The sequence below is a fragment of the Eschrichtius robustus genome, chromosome 5 (genome assembly GCF_028021215.1).
Source record: "Eschrichtius robustus isolate mEscRob2 chromosome 5, mEscRob2.pri, whole genome shotgun sequence".
NCBI classification, from domain to species: Eukaryota; Metazoa; Chordata; class Mammalia; order Artiodactyla; family Eschrichtiidae; genus Eschrichtius; species Eschrichtius robustus.
Window position 1 is genome coordinate 77120780 of NC_090828.1, and position 17151 is coordinate 77137930.

Below are 17151 nucleotides of genomic sequence, written 5' to 3' on the forward strand. Positions count from 1 at the left end.
AGCTAGCTAGCTATCTAATCATCTGCCAATCCATCATCTCTCAATTTATCCTTATAACTCACACAACAAAGGATTTGAGGTAGCTAATTCAAAATACACTTTTTCTGATTTCAAGCTCCAAATTTATGTACCATGTTTTCCTGTGAATGTTAGTACTGCTCTTCAAAGCAATTTCTTTTAAAGTTATTGAAACATCATTTCTTCTCACTCATCCTTTGATATATCAGGATTCTATTTAATCTTACTTGGCAAATAACCAAGATCTCTGGAGAAAAAGTGTAAAGAAGATTTGTGAGACCATAGCACAGCTTTAGGCTGTTATTTGAAATGGTCAAATTACACAATATCTAGACTGTTAGTGTTTAGCTCTGTATTAATAACATTTCCCATATATTATAAACCATGATAAAGAGAAATGATAAGCATAAATATTTTATTATTTACACAAATGTGAGGCAAATAGTTGAAATATTGCCATAATTTTGATTTTTTCAAATCATAAAATACAATGACTTCATTTTGTTAACCTCTGTGAAGGTTTAGAAACCAAAGGAAAATTAGATGCTGTGAGTATCTCTCTGTCCTTCCATATTCTGTCAACTATACTCAATATAGAAAACAGAAGAAAGGAATCAAAGGCATAGCCATTCTTTTACTAGAGTAACGAATAATTGCATGTTGAATGTAATTAAAGGTTTTTTCAGAGAAAAAAATGGGAAGTTTAGTGGAATACTGCACACCACAACACTCATTTGAACATATGTTGAGTAAGGTGATGCAGATTTTGGTAGAGAAGAAACTGTTACTTTAAAAGTTTATGCTTAGGCTCTGAGAAAAGGAAGCTTGCTCAAATCCTGTAGAGTTTATGGAACACAGTTTCAAAGCTATTTTTATTCTTTCTTTATTTTGTTTATTTTAATTTTATGGTTTTGACAAGGTTTAATTTACTTTTGTTTTTTTGAATTTTATTTTATTTTATACAGCAGGTTCTTATTAGTTATCTATTTTATACATATAAGTGTATATATGTCAACCCGAATCCCCCAATTTATCCCACCACCATCACCCATTCCCCACCCCACCTTCCCACCTTGGTATCCATACATTTGTTCTCTACATCTTCTTCTCTAATTCTGCCTTGAAAACCGGTTCATCTGTACCATTTTCCTAGATTCCACATATATGTGTTAATATACGATATTTGTTTTTCTCTTTCCAACTTACTTTACTCTGTATGACATTCTCTAGGTCCATCCACGTCTCTACAAAAAAACCAATTTCGTTCCTTCTTATGGCTGAGTAATACTCCATGGTATGTGGGTACCACATCATCTTTATCCATTCCTCTGTTGATGGACATTTAGGTTGTGTCCATGTCCTGGCTATTGTAAATAGTGCTCCAATGAACATTGGGGTGAATGTGTCATTTTGAATTATGGTTTGCTCTGGGTATATGCCAAGTAGTGGGATTACTGGGTCATATGGTAGTTCTATTTTCAGTTTTTTAAGGAACCTCCATACTGTTCTCCATAGTGGCTGTATCAATGTACATCCCCACCAACAGTGCAAGAGGGTTCCCTTTTCTCCACATCCTCTCCAGCATTTGTTGTTTGGAGATTTTCTGATGAGGCCCTTTCTAACTGGTGTGAGGTGATACCTCATTATAGTTTTGATTTTCATTTCTCTAATAATTAGTGATGTTGAGCAGCTTTTCATGTGTTTGTTGGCCACCTGTATGTCTTCTTTGGAGAAATGTCTATTTAGGTCTTCTGTCCATTTTTTGATTTGCTTTTTTTTTTTTAATCAAAGCTACTTTTTTTTTTCCTTTATTTTTTAACATCTTTATTGGAGTATAATTGCTTTACAATGGTGTGTTAGTTTCTGTTTTATAACAAAGTGAATCAGCTATACATAAACATATATCCCCATATCTCCTCCCTCTTGCATCTCCCTCCCACCCACCCTATCCCACCCCTCTAGGTGGTCACAAAGCACCAAGCTGATCTCCCTGTGCTATGCACCTGCTTCCCACTAGCTATCTATTTTACATTTGTTAGTGTATATATGTCACTGCTACTCTCTCACTTCGTTCCAGCTTACCCTTCCCCCTCCCCGTGTCCTCAAGTCCATTCTCTACATCTGCGTCTTTATTCCTGTCCTGCCCTTAGGTTCATTAGAACCTTTTTTACTTTTTTTTTTTAGATTCCATATATATGTGTTAGCATTCAATATTTTTCTCTTTCTGACTTACTTCACTCGGTATGACAGACTCTCGGTCCATCCACCTCACTACAAATAACTCAATTTCATTTCTTTTTATGGCTGAGTAATATTCCATTGTATATATGTGCCACATCTTCTTTATCCATTCCTCTGTTGATGGACATTTAGGTTGCGTCCATGTTCTGGCTATTGTAAATAGACCTGCAATGAACATTGTGGTACATGACTCTTTTTGAAGTATGGTTTTCTCAGGGTATATGCCAAGTAGTGAGATTGCTGGGTCGTATGGTAGTTCTATTTTTAGATTTTAAGGAGCCTCCATACAGTTATTCATAGTGGCTGTATCAATTTACATTCCCACCAACAGTGCAAGAGGGTTCCCTTTTCTCCACACCTGCTCCAGCATTTATTCTTTGAAGATTTTTTGATGATGGCTATTCTGACTGATGTGAGGTGATACCTCACTGTAGTTCGGATCTGCATTTCTCTAATGATTAATGATGTTGAGCATCCTTTCATGTGTTTGTTGGCAATCTGTATATCTTCTTTGGAGAAATATCTATTTAGGTCTTCTGCCCACTTTTGGACTGGGTTGTTTGTTTTTTTGATATTGAGCTACATAAGTTGCTTGTAAATTTTGGAGATTAATCCTTTGTCAGTTTCTTCATTTGGAAATATTTTCTCCCATTCTGACGGTTGTCTTTTCATCTTGATTATGGTTTCCTTTGCTGTGCAAAAGCTCTTAAGTTTGATTAGGTTCCATTTGTTTTTTGTTTTTATTTGCATTTCTCTAGGAGGTGGGTCAAAAAGGATCTTGCTGTGATTTATGACATAGAGTGTTCTGCCTATGTTTTCCTCTCAGAGTTTTATAGTGTCTGGCCTTAAATTTAGGTCTTTAATCCATTTTCAGTTTATGTTTGTGTATGGTGTTAGGGAGTGTTCTAATTTCATTCTTTTACATGTAGCTGTCCAGTTTTCCCAGCACCACTTATTGAAGAGACTTTTTCTCCATTGTATATCTTTGCCTCCTCTGTCATAGATTAGTTGACCATAGCTGCATGGGTTTATCTCTGGGCTTTCTATCTTGTTCCATTGATCTGTGTTTCTGTTTCTGTGCCAGTACCATACTGTCTTGATTACTGTAGCTTAGTAGTAGAGTCTGAAGTCTGGGAGCCTGATTCCTCCAGCTCCGTTTTTCTTTCTCAAGATTGCTTTGGCTATTCGGAGTTTTTGTGTTTCCAAACAAATTGTGAAATTTTTTGTTCTAGTTTTGTGAAAAATGCCATTGGTAGTTTGGTAGGGATTGCATTGAATCATTAGATTGCTTTGGGAATTATAGTCATTTTCACAATGGTGATTATTCCAATCTGAGAACATGGTATATCTCTCCATCTGTTTGTATCATCTTTAATTTCCTTCATTAGTGTCTTATAGTTTTCTGCATACAGGTCTTTTGTACCCTTAGGTAGGTTTATTCCTAGGTATTTTGTTCTTTTTTGCTGCAATGGTACATGGGAGTGTTTCCTTAATTTCTCTTTCAGATTTTCCATCATTAGTGTCTAGGAATGCAAGAGATTTCTGTGCATTTATTTTGTATTCTGCTATTTTACCAAATCCATTGATTAGCTTTAGTAGTTTTCTGGTAGCATCTTTAGGATTCTCTATGTATAGTATCATGTCATCTGCAAACAGTGACAGTTTTACTTCTTTTCCGATTTGGACTCCTTTTATTTCTTTTTCTTCTCTGATTGCTGTGGCTAAAACTTCCAAAATTATGTTGAATAATAGTGGTGAGAGTGGGCAACCTTGTCTTGTTCCTATCTTAGAAGAAATGGTCTCAGTTTTTCACCATTAAGAACGATGTTGGCCATGGGTTTGTCATATATGGCCTTTATTATGTTGAGGTAAGTTCCCTCTATGCCTACTTTCTGGAGGGTTTTTATCATCAATGGGTGTTGAATTTTGTCGAAAGCTTTTTCTGCATCTACTGAGATGATCATATGGTTTTTATCCTTCGATTTGTTAATAAGGTATATCACATTGATTGATTTGCATATATTAAGAATCCTTGCATTCCTGGGATAAACCCCACTTGATCATGGTGTATGATCCTTTTAATGTGCTGTTGGATTCTGTTTGCTAGTATTTTGTTGAGGATTTTTGCATTTATGTTCATCAGTGATAGTGGCCTGTAGTTTTCTCTTTTTGTGACATCTTTGTCTGGTTTTGGTATCAGGGTGATGATGGCCTCGTAGAATGAGTTTGGGAGTGTTCCTCCCTCTGCTATATTTTGGAAGAGTTTGAGAAGGATAGGTGTTAGCTCTTTTCTAAATGTTTGATAGAATTCGCCTGTGAAGCCCTCTGGTCTGGGCTTTTGTTTGTTGGAAGATTTTTAATCACAGTCTCAATTTCAGTGCTTGTGATTGGTCTGTTTTTATTTTCTATTTCTTCCTGGCTCAGTCTCAGAAGGTTATGCTTTTCTAAGAATTTGCCCATTTCTTCCAGGTTGTCCATTTTATTGGCATAGAGTTGCTTGTAGTAATCTCTCATGATCCTTTGTATTTCTGCATTGTCAGTTGTTACATCTCCTTTTCCATTTCTAATTCTATTGATTTGAGTCTTCTCCCCGTTTTTCTTGATGAGTTCGGCTAATGGTTTATCGATTTTGTTTATCTTCTCAAAGAACCAGCCTTTAGTTTTATTGATTTTTGCTATTGTTTCCTTCATTTCTTTTTCATTTATTTCTGATCTGATCTTCATGATTTCTTTTCTTCTGCTAATTTTGGGGTTTTTTTGTTCTTCTTTCTCTAATTGCTTTAGGTGTAACGTTAGGTTGTTTATTTGAGATGTTTCTTGTTTCTTGAGGTAGGACTGTATTGCTATAAACTTCCTTCTTAGAACTGCTGTTGCTGCATCCCATAGGTTTTGGGTCGTCGTGTTTTCATTGTCATTTGTTTCTAGGTATTTTTTAATTTCCTCATTGATTTCTTCAGCAATTTCTTGGTTATTTAGTAGTGTATTGTTTAGCCTCCATGTGTTTGTATTTGTTACAGATTTTTTCCCGTATCTGATATCGAGTCTCATAGTGTTGTTGTCGGAAAAGATACTTGATACTATTTCAATTTTCTTAAATTTACCAAGGCTTGATTTTTGACCCAAGATATGATCTATCCTGGAAAATGTTCTATGAGCACTTGAGAAGAAAGTGTATTCTGTTGTGTTGGGATGGAATGTCTTATAAATATCAATTAAGTCCACCTTGTTTAATGTATCATTTAAAGCTTGTGTTTCCTTATTTACTTTCATTTAGGATGATCTGTCCATTGGTGAAAGTGGGGTGTTAAAGTCCCCTACTATGATTGTGTTACTGTCGATTTCCCCTTTTATGGCTGTTAGCATTTGCCTTATGTATTGAGGTGCTCCTATGTTGGGTGAATAAATATTTACAATTGTTATATCTTCTTCCTGGATCGATCCCTTGATCATTATGTAGTGTCCTTCTTTGTCTCTTGTAATATTCTTTATTTTAAAGACTATTTTGTCTGATATGAGAATTGCTACTCCAGATTTCTTTTGATCTCCATTTGCATGGAATATCTTTTTCCATCCCCTCACGTTCCATCTGTAGGTGTCTCTAGGTCTGAAATGGGTCTCTTGTAGACAGCATATATATGGGTCTTCTTTTTGTATGCATTCAGCCAGTCTATGTCTTTTGGTTGGAACATTTACATTTAAGGTAGTTATCAATATGTATGTTCCTAGTACCATTTTCTAAATTGTTTTGGGTTTATTATTGTAGGTCTTTTCCTTCTCTTGTGTTTCCTGCCTAGAGACGTTCCTTTAGCATTTGTTGTAAAGCTGGTTTGGTGGTGCTGAATTCTCTTAGCTTTTGCTTGTCTGTAAAGGTTTTGATTTCTCTGTCAAATCTGAATGAGATCCTTGCTGGGTAGAGTAATTTTGATTGTAGGTTTTCCCCTTTCATCACTTTAAATATGTCCTGCCACTCCCTTCTGGCTTGCAGAGTTTCTGCTGAAAGATCAGCTGTTACCCTTATGGGGATTCCCTTGTGTGTTATTTGTTTTTTCCCTGCTGCTTTTAATGTATTTTCTTTGTATTTTATTTTTGATAGTTTGATTAATATGTGTCTTGGCATGTTTCTCCTTGGATTTACCCTGTATGGGATTCTCTGCTCTTCCTGTACTTGATTGACTATTTCCTTTCCCATATTAGGGAAGTTTTCAACTATAATCTCTTCAAATTTTTTCTCAGTCCCTTTCTTTTTCTCTTCTTCTTCTGGCACCCCTATAATTCGAATGTTGCTGTGTTTCATGTTGTTCCAACGGTCTGTGAAACTGTCCTCAGTTCTTTTCATTCTTTTTTCTTTATTCTGCTCTGTGGTAGTTATTTCCACTGTTTTATCTTCCATGTGCCATATCCATTCTTCTGCCTCAGTTATTCTGCTATTGATTCCTTCTAGAGAATTTTTCATTTCATTTTTTGTGTTGTTCATCATTGCTTGTTTGCTCTTTAGTTCTTCTAGGTCCTTGTTAAACGTTTCTTGTAGTTTCTCCATTCTGTTTCCCAGATTTTGGATCATCTTTGCTATCATTACTCTGAATTCTTTTTTAGGTAGATTGCCTATTTCCTCTTCTTATGTTTGGTTTGGTGGGTTTTTACCTTGCTCCTTCATGTGCTGTGTGTTTCTGTGTCTTCTCATTTTGCTTAACTCACTGTTTTTGGGGTCTCCTTTTTGCAGGCTGCAGGTTCATAGTTCCCGTTGTTTTTGGTGTCTGCCCCCAGTGGCTAAGGTTGGTTCAGTGGGTTGTGTAGGCTTCCTGGTGGAGGGGACTGGTACCTGTGTTCTGGTGGATGAAGCTGGATCTTGTCTTTCTGATGGGCTGACCGCGTCCGGTGGTATGTTTTGGGGTGTCTGTGACCTCATTATGATTTTAGGCAGCCTCTCTGCTAACAGGTGGGGTTGTGTTCCTGTCTTGCTAGTTGTTTGGCATAGGGTGTCCAGCACTGTAGCTTGCTGGTTGTTGAGTGGAGCTGGGTCTTAGCGTTGAGATGGAGATCTCTCTGAGAACTTTAGCCATTTGATATTATGTGGAGCCAGGGGGGTGTCTGGTGGACCAATGTTCTGAACTCGGCTCTCCCTCCTCAGAGGCACAGGCCTGACACCCGGCCAGAGCACCAAGACCCTGTCAGCCACACGGCTGCTAGTGTTGGAGGGTCTCCTGCAGAGGCAGTGGTTGGCTGTGGCTTACCATGGGGACAAGGACACTGGCAGCAGAAGTTCTGGGAAGTACTCCTTGGCATGAGCCCTCCCAGAGTCTGCCATTAGCCCCCTCAGACCTAGGTTTTTGTTTTATGGGATAAAATTTTCAACATGTAGTTAAAGCTGGTCTTCCTAAAGTCAGGCTGCCTGAAGCAGCAACTTTTTCCAGCCCCTTTTCCAAGCCTAATCAAAGCTATTTTTAAAGGATAGTTCTGCTTAGTATGGGCAAATGGCTCGTTTTTCTGCCAAAGAATCCATTTACCATGAAATATTGGAATCAAATACCTTTACCTGTGCTTAAAGACCTATATTACCAAAAAAGGAATAGTTATTTTTTCCTTTTTCCTTAATCCTTTTTCATAATCCTCACCACCTGATAAAACTCTAAGCTTCCAAAGAGAATGTACAGTAAATGGTGCAAATTTTAACCTTTCCTTTTGCTTTCATTTAATGCTTCAGAGGGGTCAAAATAACAATGGGGCCAGATGCTTTAAAATGTTTTTGTTAATGTGATACAATTATTCAGTATATAAATGTGATATTTAGTTCATCACCCTGCAATCTTTCTATACCACTCCTGTTTTCTTCTCATCTCAACAGACTGCTAGGAAAGTCTTGTAAATTATCCCCTAAACCATTAGGAAGTAATATACTGTAAATGTACTATTTTCTCCAAAGAATACATATTTAAAGATTCCACCTGAGGTAGAATTTTTTTTTTCTCAAAGTCAACATATATTAGATTTTAACACAAGTAGGGTTGAATGTTGAACCGTTGAACATTCTAAAGTCCTTTCAAAGTCTGTTCTATGCACAGCCTTGACCTTTCCCTGTGCTGTTGTTTTAGTATCTCCTATTGTAAAGAAGTGTCTCACAGGCTTTATCTGTTTCTGCTTTCTTTCCTCCAATTTAAAAGTGTATTTTCATTAGACTGAGGAAAATACAATAAAGAAAACCTGATAGATAAAAATTAAGAAATATATTACTAGTTGGTATTATAGAATTACAAACATTGTCATATTTGTATAAGATTTTACAGAATAAACTAGGTGTTTTTCATTTATTATACTTCCTAGAGGAGCTATAAATTGGAGTCAGTGATGATTTGGGGCGAGAAAATCAAATTGGCAAAAGGTATCAAGAATACTAAAACAAATTTCATATTGCTTGATTGCATAATTCTAAAGAGATTACATTATTGCAAAAACTGTAGATCACAGACATACATGGCAAAAACAAAGTGTAAAACTCTTAGTTGACTTTAGACTATTAAAAATAGAGACAGGGCTTAGTAAAAAATTTAGATATTAACAGCCATTAAAATTTTTATTTGTGATAAAATTTTAATGGCATAGAAAAATACTAATGATATATCAATTTTTAAATTGTGGGGAAATGTATCTGGAAAGAAATGCTCTGGAAGTAAATATAACAAAATACTAAAAGAGCTGGTTCATTGGTGTTCTGCTTCTTTAAACTTATAGATACTTGTCACATTTATTTTTCAATGCATATATCTGTTACTTATATTACCAGAAATAAATTTAAAATAACTATTTGCAAATAGTTTCAAATTTCATTTAATATTTTATAGCACTTCACCAGTTAAGCAAGGCAGGGAGAATAATTTTCCATTTTATAGTTGAGAAGAATTGGGTAAATTCCCAATAGGAGTAGCTTGAAATAAAACCCAGATCCTCCAAAGCCAGCTTTAATACTTCTTCTATGATATCATACTAGAAGGATACAGGAAATAATATATGTGAATATTCCAAGAGCTTTTCACAATGATTGTAATCCAAGTTGTTATTAATACCATTGTTTAATTTATTTGATCTTCTTTATAAATTCCTAATTCCAATTGAGAGAAAAATAAATGAGATCAGACAAATGTTAATAAAAATGGATACCAGAGTCAAATGTGTCAGAAATAAAAACTCATAGTTATCAATACATCTATGTTTCATTTATTATGCTAGCATGGATTAGAAGAAAATCTAAAACTCTTTTGTTTTACTTTAGAAAAATACTGAACATGGTACTCAATGTAAGAAAGAGGGGAGCCATACTGAGAATATTAATAATGACTAAATGTGAAAAAAGTCCATAAGGTAAGACACAAAGGGTAAAGAAAGATAAATAGACTTGATAAATAACCCATAGGCTTTTAATTAAATAATCTATTTCAATCAGTGAGAAATTAAAGTAGAAACTAATACTTTTATAACTATTTATTTAGGGTTACTTACAGAGCATAATTAGGAGACTAACGCCATCAACAAGATTAAAGAGGCAGGTTCTTTTCCAGAAGCACACACCACTCTATCAGTTGACACAATTTAACTCCTGTACATCCACTCTCTAGCCAGTTGTGCTGGCCTTTTCCCCTTATCCAGCAGACTTACAGCTGGCGCCAGATAGTGAGCAACTTTAGTGCAGAGATAGCTCTATTCAGCTTTGCATGTGTAGAACCTAACACAGTGCTCAACAGTGTTCGCGCATGTGTTTTTGCATGTGGAATCCAACTCATTTCAATAGCCTGAACCAAATCAGCTGAACAGCTATATTTATTATATAGAAAAAATGCATACTACACCCCCAAACTAATTAAATGATTTGGGAGATTATCTGCACTACCAGATAACTTATGCTACCAGTTAAAATATCTCATTTTTTAAATGTTGGTAATTTTAATAAGTGCAAAACATTATGTAGGCTAAAGAAAACACATCAACAGAGCATATTTGACACACAGGCTCCTGGTTTATGACCTCTGGTTTAACGATTTGATTACTGTATTGTTGCACATATAATTGAGATATTCCTGAAAAGTCATATAATTTGACTACTAAATTAATATCAAGGACAGTTTACTGATTAAAGAAAACTAAATAGAAAGAAGAACAAAGCTGGACTATGTATGCTATGCTATTATTCCATACTCATAACTTCACAATTGCCAAGCATTTCGCAAACTCCATTTATTATCAAAAAGAAAATATCAAAGCCCAGAGGTTGAGAATAGAATAATAAGTATAACCATTATAAACTTTACTTTAAGTGAGGTATAACTAAGGTTAGGTTACAAGTTCAAGTTGTTCCTCTATGTATGCAAATGAATGATTGTATTTCTAAATGATGACTAACTAGCCAATTATAGTCACTAGAAAGTTCTGTCATAACTGACATTTTAAATAAAGCATTCAGCTAAGAAAACCAAAATTTCAACCTAATTTTAATCACTTTAGCTATTCAGAACTCTGTTAATCAAGTAGGAAAAAAATTGTCTTTAACACCTAGAATGATTTATCTGTTTGTATGAATGTGAGAAAAATGATCACATCCTCGAGTAATAGATTACAAGTACAAAGAAAGTTCACATTACAGCTATGCTGATGAAAATTACCTGCAGGCTGTTACAACAGAGCCAGTGAATTAATTAACCTTTTGCCATAAGAATCTAGAAACTTCAGCAAAGACTGAGCTTTCTCTTTCTCTTGCTCCAGCTCTCTTAACATTGAAACACTGCTCCTTCACAGTGAAATACTGTGCAGTTACTAAGGCAAACAAATAAAATATACTCAGATTTCATAATCTCTCCATGTTATTACAATAAAATCACATAAACTGTGATGAAAATATAGCAATTTGGATGTTTCCTCTTTTGCTTTAGTTAATGAAAGATGAGAAATAATGGTAGATTTCTATGTAGATCTTTACTTTTATGAATAAGATGAGCAATTTCTTACTATGAATGTTGGCTAGCTCTTAATTATTTACCTTTTGACTCTGTGAGAAGATAAAGTTTAAAAAAGTATGTCTTTTGCCAATGTGTTAAAAAAATAAGTATGCACATGCAATCTTTTAAACCTCTTTTTCAAATAAATAACATATTGTCTATATTTGAGTGTATTGGTCATGTATTTTGATAATTTTCACTTGGGATCTGAAGCTGAAAAATTATCTAACACTAAATGAAACCAAGATCTAAGAAAATAGGATTTCTAACAAACAATGGTAATATGAGCCATTGTATTTCCTCAAGTTGTTAGAGGCAAGGATCAATAATACAAGGTGAATGTGAAGATGACAGCAAGAGTTAAGGACTGCTAAATTACACTCCAAATATTGACATAATAATTTTGCATCCTTACGCAACTGTTTGGAACTACATGTTATTTTCTCTTTGATGTAGTTTATGTATCCTTAAGAGGGTTAACAGTCCCAATATTTAATTGTCCAATAACAAGCATTTAGAGCTGTTCACTTCCATTAGGCAATTTTTTGAGCTAGTTTTAATTAATTATTATATAAGTAGTCTTGCCAATGGATAAGTCATTCTCTCAGTAGGCTAGGAGACATTCTTGTCTAGATAATGGGTTATATATATTGTTTTAGAATGTTAGGGTACTTCTTTATTGTTCCAACCAAATGATGATTTACCAAATTCATCTTTAAAGAGCTAAACTAGTGAACTCCCTCCCCAAGTATTGTTCAGGAAATCAATTTTTGGTTGCAGGCAAGAGGTACACAATAATATGTTAAAATAAGAAGGTGATAATTTTATGTTAATAAAGTAGATAATGCTTATCTAGACAACTAAATATTTATATGATAGTTCTTATTTTGTATTAAGGGCAAACACATATTTTAAACATAAATATTTCAAATTAAGTAGCTTTTTAAATAATTTGGAACAAACTATAAATCCTTCATAATTGTTCATATATTAAAATTTTCCAAATGGATCTTTCTTTTGTATCTATAGGGAAGATAGCTCTTTAAGGTTGGTAAATTTAAAATATTTACTAAAACATTTTTGGTTATACCTCTGTTATAAATTATATTACATCTACCTGAAGTATCAAGGTTAACACATACCTGTCACATAGAAAATTCACAATACATATATTTTGAATGTAAGAATACACAATTTTGAAAAAATTGGCACTTCTTCCAGTACTTAATTTGTCTGTGCAATTTAAATTAGATTTAATATTGTCATTGATTCTTAGATGATCATGTAAAACATGATAATACATATATGCATATGAATAAAAAGTATGTCTTCAAAAGTCTAAAAAATGAGCATACAAATTGATAATATTCCTTAATTATTATAGGAATATACATGCTATGCTTTGGAAGATATGCTCTACATACCTAACAGGTAATGTTCTGTCTCCTTTCCTTCTATCCATTTCTCTTTGGGGAACAGGATACCAACGGAAATTCAGTTTCCAGTTAAAACCCCCATAAGTCATGTCTGACCCAGCCATATATTCAAAGGTATCATCACTAATCACATCAATGATGGGGCATACAACTGTTTTCCTGCAGAAAAATTAAAATCAGTTTACATATAAATAATAATTTAAATGTTACCTTAGCTTCTTTAAACTTAATATAGCTGATATGTTGAAATTTAATTATTTTGTGACTTTAATTTGCCTTTATTTTCATGTTATCCTTTTTCTCTGTAAAATCACTTCCTTTTACTGCATCTTACTTCAGTCTACTTTTATTCTATCATGTATAATCTAATCAAATATACTAATTGATCTTCAAACTGACTTTCAAATGCATTCTAAATACTAACTCAGCAGGATGAACATGGTCTATTTTTCATAAAACCTCCACTCACAGCATGATTAGTAGAGCTGCTTTGATATTATGCATCATTTTAGCTATAGACCACTGAAAAGCAACAGCATGCAGGGAGTGAAGAATGAATGATGGCAAATTAGATCTGGTAGTTTGACTCTCAAAGGCGATAGGTACGTTTAAAGAGATAGTTCAGAGAAAATCTTCATAGAAAAACAACCAAATGAAAATCCAAGAAGCAACGATAAAAATCATGATCATCAGTATAAGTAAATATTTCCTATGAATGACATTAGTGTCATGACAATTTCTGAGTGAATTGTCCTGCACTTATAGTTTACACTAAAAAAAAAAAAAAAAGTTTACACTAACAATCTACATATTTTAAGATGGGAAAAGATAAGCAACTTCAGTTTCTGGTGTTTCATGACCCATTTTTTCTTAAAGTAAGAGGAAGAGCCAGGAGATTTGGTTTTTTTTTTTATTTTATTGAAATATAGTTGATTTACAATGTGTTAATTTCTGCTGTACAGCAAAGTGATTCAGTTATACATATACAGATTTGATACTCTTGATGGTGGCTTTTTAGGGTAAGGAACTTTTCACCGTGGGAGATCATTAGGTACTCTTTTAATCCATGTTGTGCTTTCTCCAGTCTTCCCCTATTCCAGGCTTATATGTTTTATTATGGGATCAACCTTTTGTCATCTCCACAGTAAATGTTCAAACAACTGTGCCTTGTTTGTAGCTAATTCCTAAGGGTAGAGCTTCCTTTTCATATAAGATAGAAGGTAAACATACAATTGAATCACCCATAGATGTGGAAAGCAAGGACACGCTGTCCATTATTTATTCTGGTTTTGTATCACCAGCATCACCAACACTCATTTTCTATTAGGTCTTATATGCCACACAATTGGCCAAAGCGTAGAGTTCTCTGAAATTAATAGATTTAATTTAGCCTTGGAAAAGCTTCTTGGTAACTTTGGTCCTTATAAAAGCAATATCTTTCTCTCTTTCTTCATTACATTTAATAATTTAAATTATAGAGAGATAAAATTAGATCTAATAACCTTGAATAGGACCTTATTATCTAGTTATGGCAACTTTAGAACATATAAGCAGGACAAGGCATTAGAGTTCATTACATGCAAATACAACCTAAATATGTTGTTAGATGAAAAAATAAATGATCCATTCATGACCATAGTGAAACAACACTATATTAAAAACTCACTAAGTTGAATACGAAACACATGTTTTAAAAAGCAGCATAATATATGAAAAGCTGCCAGGAAATGAATTTAAGATGTTCTAAGTTCATTTTACTTTGCCAACCTTACCTTCCTGTGCATACTGTACAATACACAGAATGGAAAAAAGTTATTAGCCATATATTAGACTCAGTTGACTAAAAGGTTCCCACTGATTTCTTCAACTGCTATGGTTCATTTTACTGACAACTTCTATCCATCTTCCTGGCAATTACCAAATCCTGCCATTTATGTGATACAGCTGCACTAGCTCACACTAAGCAGCCCCTGTCTTGGAAGCTTAATTAAAAACTTCAATTCTAAAAAGACCTTTCTACTGTAGGTGAAATGACTATGCAAGCAAGGTGTTATGCAATGCTTTGTTACTATATCAGACAGCAATCAGCATAGCTGTCTTCGTTAGGCGCTTAGGAATGATACTCATTTACCACCCATGTTTACGAGTATCTGCAAAAAACCCACTTCATACCATCATCATCAGAAAGAATTTCAGCTAACTATGAGGGTTCTTAATTTCTATATTCTTCAACTTTTCAGGTTTCATAATATGTCTGTACAAAAGGACAATATTATTTAAATAATTAAACATTCTTACAGCTGTGCTTTCTATGCTTTTTTTTTTTTTTTAAATCCTGATTTCATTTCAGTGGGGTGCATGAGTGAGTTTATTTTTAAGATCTTCAGGGTGGCTTTGGACTAGACTTTGAATAAGGGCACTGACGTAGTAGAGGGAAGACTGTTCTGGGAGTGGGAAGAACTAAACTGTTGTTCCCATCACTTCCAATAACTGGGACAAGTTATTTAACTCATTTGTTCCTCCCTCTTATTGAATACAGACAAGAATACCTTTATTACCTACCTCACAGGGTGATGGTGAAGACAAAGGTGCTTTGAAAATGTATTTTATAAAATATGATACTATTTTTGATTGGACTGATTTCCGTCACCTATAAAATGAATATTCAGCACATCTTTACTATTTGAATTGTTTGACTATTTCTTAATCAAATATTCAGGTTCAGCATAAATAAGCCAAGATCTTTATTAAATACGGAGTAGGGGGCCTACTTTTTTAAAAGCTAGGAAATAAACATTCTGAAAATAGCAACTTGGAAGAAAAGTTTTGATGGACAGCTGAAAATGTCCTAACAGGTTCAGTCAAAACCCAGACAGACATAACACATAATTCTTACCTGTCTTCCTTTATTCTTGCCAGCAAGGGCTCCAACCATCCTAACGTGCATTCACAGTGTGCATCGAGAAAAGTTATGACCTGTCCTTTTGAAGCAGCTGCTCCTCGAAGGCGGGCACGTATTAACCCAGAGCGCTCTTCCATTCTAATAATTTTTACTGGCACTTCTAAATTTTCCACATAATTATCTAATGTCAACTTGAGAAAATCTGTAACGTGCAATAAGAATTTATACAGTTTTGAAACTGTTTTAAGACAGAGAAGAGATACTGCTACCCAGATGGAAATTCAACACGCAGAAATGGTGGTAAACTCCTATCAACATTTTTTGCATTGTACAAAATAAAGATGTAGAGATTTCATCAGTGAATTAGTATACAGTTCATTATGACTCTGTCACTTGGCTGACAAGGATAAGGATATACTAGGAAGTTAATATACCAGAATCTAATTTAGAAACTGGGCCACATTGGCAAATGCAATCTCCTTAATTATAAGTTACTTTTCTTTTACCTACACTAAAAAAAAATAAAAAGACAAATATCCATGAAGTCATATAAATGCTCAGTCATAAGATCAACTGAGCTTGGAAAAAAAAGAAACACTTATGAAAGTCATTTTGGCTGATTCCTTAGGTTAGTAAGAACCATGCAATCATGAGATAAACAAAGAATTAGTTACTTGTTTCTGGAGTTGGTATATTAACGAAAATTTGATGGGTGGTTAGAGAGTTAGTATAATTACAAGGAAAATACAGATCACTGCCCATTTATCTTTTTGAACACAGTAAAGCTTTCTAATTAAAAAAATATACAAAAAAAATATTTGTACCTCTTTCACTGGCATCATCTACCAAGATGACCTCAGAGAGTAGATAGTGTGGAGAACGATTTATAACACTGTAAACAGTTCTAAGGAGAGTGCTCCAAGCTTCATTATGAAATACAATGACTACACTTGTATTTGGAAGTTCATCAGGGTAGACCTTTGTCTTGCATCTGGAAGAGAGGAAAGAAGAGGGACATGCTAAGAAGTTCATTTTTCATTCTGATCATTGTAATAAAAATATCCATTATGACACAACTTTAGACTTGAAAGCCCCTTACTACAGAAACACTTTATGATTATCTAAAATTATTTTCCCTTTAATATTTGCTGTGAGTAATCACTCGGCACTTTGAAAATTAAATATGCATACTTATTAATATTATTTTAACTGATTCTATTTTTGACTAATTTTACCTTGACTCCAGGGAACAAAGAGGCATGGTTTACACAAGTCTAAGAAAGCTAAAATAGCATTCTGAGTCTATCAATAGAAGACCAGGTACAACAGGGACAGATGAATTCACTTAGTAGATATAATTGTCTTCTTTGTTTAGAAGAAGAATTATTGTATAACTCAAAAAGTCTTAAGAACATAAAAAGGCATATGTTCACAGGGTTTTGAAGCTTGTAAAACTGAAATGATTTTTTCTATTCTAAAATATAGTCACGTATGCTTTCTATTCTGTTTGAGAATGCCATAATTCATGTCTACTTTGAGGTAAAGATTTAGGGGCAAGGATACACTTTACAGA

At 34.1% G+C, this 17151-nt stretch overlaps 1 protein-coding gene across 2 annotated transcripts in view; it reads right to left on the reverse strand.

Annotated features, from left to right (window-relative positions):
- GALNT13 (polypeptide N-acetylgalactosaminyltransferase 13) overlaps positions 1-17151 on the reverse strand; it is a 569026-nt gene that overhangs the window by 223192 nt on the left and 328683 nt on the right. For both annotated transcript variants that reach the window (XM_068543985.1, XM_068543984.1), the window contains exons 5-7: positions 16403-16569; positions 15573-15780; positions 12665-12835 (exon numbers count right to left, since the gene is read on the reverse strand). In XM_068543985.1, coding sequence (XP_068400086.1) covers positions 12665-12835; positions 15573-15780; positions 16403-16569 — 546 coding nt within the window. The remainder of the gene's footprint in view (positions 1-12664; positions 12836-15572; positions 15781-16402; positions 16570-17151) is intronic.